Source organism: Phoenix dactylifera, chromosome 13 (assembly GCF_009389715.1).
Source record: "Phoenix dactylifera cultivar Barhee BC4 chromosome 13, palm_55x_up_171113_PBpolish2nd_filt_p, whole genome shotgun sequence".
NCBI lineage: Eukaryota > Viridiplantae > Streptophyta > Magnoliopsida > Arecales > Arecaceae > Phoenix > Phoenix dactylifera.
Window position 1 is genome coordinate 6165202 of NC_052404.1, and position 9012 is coordinate 6174213.

The following is a 9012-nucleotide window of genomic DNA, read 5'->3' on the forward strand; positions in this document are numbered from 1 at the left end:
GGACAAGGTTAATCTATCATGGGCATCCCAATTTGGGTCCAATACCCAAAGTCCAACAGATGTTTTCACCTTTTTTTACCTACTGAATAAAGGGCCCTGCTCTCTATGTTTCTTTTCCCCCTGTATTCTCTGAACTTTTCTTTTAAACACAATGCACCCATACTTTATTTGGAAAAAAGCATAGGTAAATACCTCATGAGGAATAACCATAACCATTCAGTGTTGTCTCATCCATTTGGATCAGCAGATTTTCCATGAGATAAAATTAGGATTTTCCATAATGATCTCATTCATTATTGCATGGAATGTGTCTGCTCAAAGAGTTAAGATCTACAAAAAGAAGTATACAAGCACTTTTATCGCTAAATTTCAAATGCTTGCATGAGAATGGAATAGAGAAAACAAAAAGGAAAGGCCAAAGAAGCAGTCACGCATACAGAGCTCTCTTCTGCGCACATCTTCTCTTTCAACTATGCAATTCAGATATAAAAAGGACAATGAAATTGTGTTGCAAGGTTGACTTTTAGTAGCTCATGACAAATGCAGATGCAGTATATTCTATCGAAATTTGAGTTGTTGGGAAGAACCTGCAAAGTGATTGGCTAATGAATTGAGATCTTGAAAATAAAGAACTGTTAAGGGCACATAAAACATGTACACGACTCCGAGCAGAATCATTCCTTACTAAATTACATCACAAACACTACAATTTAACTGATTAGGACAGCCATCATTTGATCTTCTCAACCAATTACTTTCGGGGTTCCACTTATTGTAATCACAGCCTCTTCTAGTGAGACTGCACGCCTCTTATCTTATGTGGACCAATCCATATCAGAACACAAGAGAGGCCACAAGGTCCTGGCACACAGGTTATATATGCACTTGCATCAGGAATTTCTCTGAGGTTATAATCTTTTGCTCTTGTCCAAATTCTTCCTGTATTTAGATCATAAGGCAAGACTCAGTTATGGCACAAAATAAGGATATGAAGACCCGACAAAAGGATGGAGGAAATTTACAATAGATATCATGCATTACCTCTGTCATGAGGATTTTGATAGCTCTTTAGCAGAACTAATTCAAGACTTGGTGAGTGATGGGCATCCAGTAATATCCAGAGTCTCAAGTGCCATCGGTAACCGCCGCTCCTCCAAATATTCAAGGTCTGGACATGTTCCACATCTTAAAGATTCTGAATGTGGATGGTCAAGCTTCTGTTTCAACACTGACCAACACTTATCTAAACCATTGATCACTGCAAGCTTTTCGCACTGATCAATCTGAAGCTTCTTCAGTGCAGTAAAGCCGAACAAAGACAGCGATGTAATTTTTGGACATTTCAAGATTGCAAGATCCTGAAGGCAAGGAAATGCATGTCCCTCTTCTGGTACATGCAACCATTCTTCCCATTTTGGCAACATTTTGAGTAGTAGTCTTTGGAGTGAGGGGAATGTCACCTTTGTGTCTCCATAGAACTCATGGCCTATTCGTCGCAAACTCTGCATGCTGAACACTTCGAGAACCTTGAGGGATGGAAGCTGGCCAAGAGCTGGGAGCTGCTCCAAGCTGACACAATGTGAAAGCTGTATATCTACTACATTTGAGAAGGAAGGATTCCCCAACCAGGTGGGAAATCTGCACCACTTGTATCCTTCTATCTCGAGGCGCTGGATGGTGGTGTGAGGCTGGAGACTTTCAAGCACCACCTCATCATCCTCATTCCTTGAACCAATGAAACTCATAGAATTGTCCCATTTTAGAACCAACCAGCTGAGGCGTTCCTTGAGCCTTAGTTTTGCCTCCTTGGCTTCACCTATGCGGTCATGTGTTATGTTATGGAGATCCACTATGGAAAGCTTTCCTTGGAGATCATTCAAGTCCTTCAGTTCTGCGATCCCAGCATATCTTTCCTCTCCGCTCGCAGTGAACAGTGGTAGTGTCTGGAGTCTAGTTAGTCTTCCAATGCCTGGTGGTAACATAAGTTTCTCACCCCGGAAAAAAAAACTCACAGAACTTGGAGCAGTAAATTTATTGTGGATAACAAGGTGACGCAGGTTAATCAAATGCTTGATGTCTCTTGGCAACTCCACAAGGCTGTTGCAAAATTGGAGGTCAAGCGTCTGCAAGTTATACAGGTTGCACAAAGATTCTGGCAACCTTTTAATCCTTGTAGCAGAGAGGCCAAGATATCTCAATTGTTTTAGGTTGCCTATTGCATCTGGCACCTCGGCGATTCCACTGCGATTTAAGCAGAGTACTCGAAGATGTTGCAATCTTGGCTTCGCGAAAAAATCTCTTTCGAGCCGAAAAATGGTGCGCCAACCTGGATGTAGCAAGAGCGACCTTAATGCATCATGCTCTTCACCTTGCTCAAATGACACAGATAGTTCATTGCTTACAACAATTGATAAATGGCGGACATATTTATTCCAGGTAATGCCTTGTGATTCTGCATATTCTTTTATAGAACATTCTTCTCCTGCTATGGATTTTGCCAGGTCGTGGATGAGATCATGCATTGTGAAATTGAGCTTATAATCGAAGTGAGATGGATCTTGAAACAATGACCTCCTTAGTAGATCGTCAACATATGCACGCCCTGTTTCTTCCATCTCCTTGGTATCCTCTGTGTGAATAAAACCTTGTGCTACCCACATCCTGACCAGTCTTTCCATCTCAAACTCATGGCCTTTAGGAAATACCGCACAATATGTGAAACATGGCTTGAGAGCTGCAGGCAAATGATGATAGCTCAACCTTAGAACCCTCAGGATGCTCTCTTCACCCTCGTCCAGATCCCATACATCACTCGTCAAAATCTCATCCCAGTTTTCTTCACTGGTTTCAGAAGATAAGAGACCCCCAAGTGTCTTCACCATCAAAGGCACACCTTTGCACTTCTCCACAATCTTCCAACCAATTGCTATCAGGCTTGGTGAGGCAGCAGCTTGGTAGCCATAGAATGCATGCCGGCAGAACAAGGCCCAGCAATCACTTCTCCCCAAACCACCTAAGCGAAGAAACGGCTGTGCGCCCATGATCGATGCTGCATTCTCGTATCGGGTGGTGATCATGACTCGGCTCCCTTTTGCTCCACTAATTAAGGATGCTTGTAGTGTTTCCCAATGGATCGGATCCTCGTTCCAAATATCATCTAATACAAGCAGAAACCTCTTCCCTGAAAGTACTCTGCTCAGTTCATCCTGAAGTTCATCAGGATTCCTGAGGTTGCATATTTGATCAGTTACAGACTCGATAATTGCTCTTGTCAGCCTAATCTCATCATAAACTTCAGACACCCAGACCCATGACCTTACTTGAAAATGTTGTTCCACTCTCTTATCGTTATAGACAAGCTTAGCAAGGGTTGTCTTGCCCATCCCACCCATGGCAACAATAGAAACAACAGGTATAGCGTGGTTATCAGACTCACCATCAGCTGACAACAGTGCATTCACTATCCTGTTCTTATCATCCTCTCTACCATATATTTCTGAGAGATCTGCTAATGAGGTGGACCGTCTAATGTTGGTTTCAGCTCTCCTGATACCTTCTTCCTCCCTCAAGCAGAGTGTAACTCGATCTTTGTTAATCTCATCAAACCTCTCCATAACCATCTTTATCCTTCTCAACAAGTCATGCTGGAATGGAGCATCTAATGCTACAAGAGAAGGGTTGGTATGATTTACCTCGCGCATTTCAGTGTCGGCGCCGATGCGAAGGTTTTGATCAATGTCGACGGCCATCATCTCATAGTCGATGCTGGCTACCATGGCCTCCGTACCATAAGCCATTTGTTTGGCCCCGAAGTGCCAAAGCTTGACAGGCTCGTCAGCTGCGTCCATCTCCTCGACTGCGGCCGGCGGAGGTCGAGCAGTCTGCGCTGGCCTCTTGAATTGAGTGAAAAATGATGAGGATGGATTGGGTGCCTCCCGTTTCCTCTTCCGGGTATCGAGTTGGAGGCCACGCTCCATTTCCACTCGCAGCAGCTCATAGTCGAAGTCACTGAGTATGTCCTCAGCATCATACGCGACTTGTTTGAGCTCAAAGAGCCAAAGCTTGACGGACTCCTCCTTTATCTCCCTCTTCTCCGCATCAGCGATCTGGGATCTGATCTCGGCAACCGTGGTCATAAGCTTGTCGAGCTCTTCTGCTACATTGGAGGCTGGCGAGGACCCAAAGGAGGATAATATTTTTGTGGTGAGTTTGGCAAGGGAGGTTAAGATTATGCTGGCCATTCTCTTTCTTGGTCCTCGGTGTTTCGATTTGAGATGATGGAAGCTATGAAGATTGAAGAGAGGATTGCCTGGGAGCTCGTTGCTTACCCATTAGCTCAAGACTGGGGAAGACAAGAACGGGAGGGGCTGGAACAGATCACATAGTTGGATCCTAAGAGCAAGCAGCCGTCAGGAGATGGCTTTTCCATACACGTGTACTGAGTTTGATTTGGACGCCGGGGACCTCCATGGATTTTGTTTCCGTTTCAGGACGTGGAACATGATCCGTGTCAAGATATGGAACCGGATTCGGTTCTTGTCCGCTTACAAGCGGTCGATGTCGTTGCCGGCTGGCATCACGGATGATAGCCTGAAAAATTATAGTCAAACATTTATGGCTGTAGATTCTCGTAGTTAGCTGTTGTTAAACTATATCGTTGGGGCAGAAATATGACTAATTTTTAGTTGGATTAGATCCAACTCAGCTGTTGGGCAACTCAAAGCAGCATGCGCAAACGCGATTGTATTACGATTATTTTTTTCTCCTTTTTTATATGTCTCCGTGTAAGACTAGCCTATTATTAGCTCATTTGGTGGAACTGATCCATCTAATAATTATTCTATTAAATAGTTTTGAGATAGTTGGAAATATGGCCCCTATAATGAATGCTTCAGAAAAAAAAAAAAAGATGCACCTAGGGATGCCTGACACCGTATTACAAAAATATCTTCAAGTGTGATACAAACAAATGTCACATTGCAAGACAAGCATAGCCATCATCTAAGCAATGAGGCCTGAGCATCCAGCTTCCATAAGATGATAGGCCAACAATTTGATCATTATAAGATTCTTGCTAAGATGTTTATGATCGAACAGACTAAACCAAGAAAAGGGAACAGAAAAGATGCCATCACAATGGAATTGCAACATCACTCAAGAGAGTTGTTGAACTTTTTTTTTCTTTTTTATTGTTAAAAACTGTTAAACTCTTTAAAAAAAAAATATTAGTTGAATCAGGTACTAAGCCAAACTAGAAAGCAACACGGCTAAATATGAACAAACAAAAAAAAGGAGAAAAAAAAAAGAAGAAGAGCTGAGTCCGTGTTGCTTTCTAGTTAGACTGGTCCACTAGTTCAGTAGTTCGACGGCGGATCTAGTGTAACAAAAAATTTTACCTTTAACAAGGTTAGGATAGACTATTTTCAACATTTGACTTCTGCTTAGCTCATGCTAATAGCCTCTCCACTTTTCAGTTACAAAGACCCCGCAGGCTTTATATCCAATTAAAAGCATAGCCTAGGGTGCCTTCACCATTGCTTTGAAGAGCACCATACTAGAAAGAAATCGAACCCAACCTTCCTAATTTCCAGCCATACATGATGCATTACGCGGGCTGCTCATTTTCCTGATCCATGTGTGATATTTCCACTAGTTAGCAGAAACATTGGAAGGCCCTAGGCCTCGGTATAGTCAATATTACATTATTATAATCAATCACTTTCATGGTATTAAAAAAGGTACCATGGCCTTACCATGTTGAATGCTTCAAAGAAATACGCACCTGGGGATGCCATATCCCCAAAATATCTTCATGCAGTGAGAAGAAGAACAGATCGCATGGTTGGATGCTAAGAGCAAGCAGCCATGTCATTTCCATCCACGTGTATCTAATATATCTATATTAAAACGGAGGCTGTGCGTTGGCAGAGCCTTCGTTCGCCACCTGTTCACAAAAAAATCGAGTGACTTGAGCCCACGACGGCATCGGATGAACGCGGCTCCGGTCCGACCCAAGGCTTTAACCTCGTATACAAATTTATATGCAGATTTCGATCCACCATCCCTCCCGACCACCACACCATATCTCATGCGTTCCTATCAAGCATTGCGCTAGCCTTCGTTTCCACCTCTCCCGTGTTAACATAATTTTAGAAATCACATAATAACATGCATCGCTTATAATATTTTTTTTATTAACACGATCATGTATCAACCTATATTATTTTCTTTTATTAGCATATTCTTGCTAGAGTGATTTTAGGGATCACGTAACAACATATATCGCCCATAATATTTTCTTTTATTAGTATGATCCTATATCAGCCTATATTATTTTTTATATGGAGTATGTATATGAATATATATAACCCCTAAGATGTACCGAATATGATAAAATAGAGAAATAAAATCACTTTTCTCTCTCTCTATTTTTTCTTAGTTTTCTTCTTTTCTGCAAATATTTTAACATGGTATCAGAGCCATAATTATCTAATCTGCTAGCGCTATCCCCTCTGCCCTTACTATGATCATTGTTGCCATATCTAGAAACTTTGAAGACCACTATAGCCAATTTATTGATCTCTATTTTCTAGTGAATCAATACTTGAAAATCCTCTGGTTTTTGGTGGATTTACAGATCCTTCATTTCTCTATGGATCCTCTATTAACTAGTGAATCAACATTCGAAAATTTCATATTTTTTAGTAGATCTACATATATTCTATTTTCAGTAAATTAACATCCGAAGTTCTTTATTTTCTAATGGATCCATAGCTCCTCTCCACTACTTTTTTTCTCAGCTTCATATCTTCGGTCATCTCTCCTCCCCGTCGCTCGCCCCTTTCTCTCCACCTTTGGTTTTATTTGTTGCCTCCAGCTCATTCACTATCCAGTCCAAGGTCTCTTGCTCCTCTTTTATGGTATCTCCATCTACGAGGATCATCGACCTTCGGTTGTCTTCTCTCTGAGCTTTGTCATTGCTACAACTAACATCTTTTATATGTCTTCTCATTGTCATATCATCAGACAAGTCAATCAGTCACACCGGCAAACACGTCAATTTGTCACGTCAACCAAACACATCGACAAACACACCAGTTTGCGATGTAAATTAGCCATATTAGTAGACACATTAGTTTGCTGCGTCAGTTAGCCATAGGTGGGTTAGGTCTAAGTAACTGGATTAATGAATCATGGGGCATAGACTCGATTAGGGCTAAAGTCGGTCGACAAGGTTCATCATCGGTTGGTTCTAAGGACACTCAACCGGGCCGGCGGTGATCGATTCAACAGATTGCCCCAGGCACCAAGACGGTTCAGGGCATTCTTGTGGGGTCATCTCGGATCCATAGAACAGGTCAACAAGGCCCCTCATTAGGGTCCATAGGTTTTATAGAGAGAGAAAGAGGGATAAGTGAGAGAGAAAGAAGAGAGATGAAGAGAGAAGTAAGAAAGAAAGAGAGGGATGGGTTTTCTCTTTCTTCTTCTCTTTTTTTCTCTTCTTCTCTTTGGTAGAAAAGGGGAAGAAGGCATGGTTGACTCCAGCTCTTGTCCTAGTGGTCCAGCGAGGGGGCAGTCGATGATGTTGGAGGGCAGTGGAGAGCGGCCAGTGACAATGGTCGGCTGGCTGAAATCAACCCAGAAAAATAAGGCCAAACATGGAGTTCTTGGCTCGGATGTTCTCGGATCCCAGCCCGCTTGCCGACAGCTGGAGATTTGGCTCTGATTAGGGGCTGACACACGGGAGAGGCCGAAGTCCTCGGCGATGAACGCTGGTGGCAGAGATGGCTGGAACTAAAAGAAAAAGGAAAAAAACAAGGGTATAAACGGGGGTTTCTTTCTCAAGTGGTTCTCGACGAAATTGAGGCCGGCGGTAGGTGGTTTGGGACTATGGAAAGAAGAGAAAGAAAAGAAAAAGAAAACCAAGGCCTTCCTTACTCTGGCAAGCTCTGTGGCCCTGATTTCTAGTAGGCTCGGAGATGGGATGCCATGATTTCAAAGGGAGAAAAATGTTCGATGATCATCAGTAGAGGACATAGAGGGGTGGGGAGGAATTTATATTGAGGAGACCTAGGACTCCAGCAACCCTAGGTCTCCCACTCGTAGTTGGAATTACTAGAGAAGAAGAAGACTCCCTCTAGGAGTCTTTTGCTCTTGTCATGTGTGTAACATGCGCTAGGCCAATCTAGGGGCCAAGCCCTAGGTCAATTCGATCAAGTGGATCAGGCCCAATCCGAGCCTTCACAAAACTATATTGGAAAGTTGAAATTTGCTAGTACATAAGATTGCATCCTAACGGGTTTTCCTTGAATAAGTTGGATGTTAAGAAGCAAGAATGTGGAAGGAATCCTCTGATGGAGATAAAAGATGCGCATGCATGTGCGAACCACGTGCTATTACTAAATCTATTCGTCCATTCTAGATGGCTCAGTCATTGGATGGCCAGGATAACTCACTATCAGGGCTGGCTGACAAAGGCCAAACTGTGTTGGAAATTAAGGTAAAGCATCCCACAAGCAACAAACTAACCAACCAACCATTATGAATCAAAAAGATTGGAAATGAGAAAATGCAAAAAGCTTCCCTATTTGAAGAAATTGTACCATGAGCTTTTGTTTGTTTTATAGAGATGCTTTTTTTTTCCATTTATTGCATCAAACAAGCAACTTGGATGAGGTCATTGCCAGCTTAGTCATATGTGTTAAAGAGATTCTTCATGATCCATTTAAGATCTCAGTGATCTTGATGGATAATTTAGATATAATTCTTTTTTATACAATATTCTAATATTATAATACGTATATGATAATTAATAGCATAATATATCATTTATTATATTTATATTATCTATCATATATCAAGAATATTTAGGTAATCATGTAAAATTTTATATTATAAAATTTATTGTATGTTATAAAATAAAAGGTAAAGAGATTGGAGACAAGAAAATAAATGAGACACAGAAATTGTTGGAAATTAGTTCTTCAGGAACTAATAGTATTTCTCATTTCT

The 9012-nt window shown here is 41.7% G+C and overlaps 1 protein-coding gene across 1 annotated transcript; it reads right to left on the reverse strand.

The window, feature by feature from the left end:
- Positions 1-259: 259 nt before the first annotated feature.
- Positions 260-4375, reverse strand: LOC103723010 (putative disease resistance RPP13-like protein 1). Its single transcript, XM_039132863.1, has 2 exons — positions 1042-4375; positions 260-939 (listed from the first exon to the last, which is right to left on the reverse strand). The coding sequence occupies exon 1, from the start codon at positions 4239-4241 to the stop codon at positions 1083-1085; it is 3159 nt and encodes a 1052-aa protein (XP_038988791.1). The 5' UTR covers positions 4242-4375; the 3' UTR covers positions 260-939; positions 1042-1082.
- Positions 4376-9012: the final 4637 nt, after the last annotated feature.

Excerpts from the sequence above, each read along its gene's own strand:
- LOC103723010 (XM_039132863.1), bottom strand. The coding sequence starts at position 4,241 with ATGGCCAGCATAATCTTAACCTCCCTTGCCAAACTCACCACAAAAATA.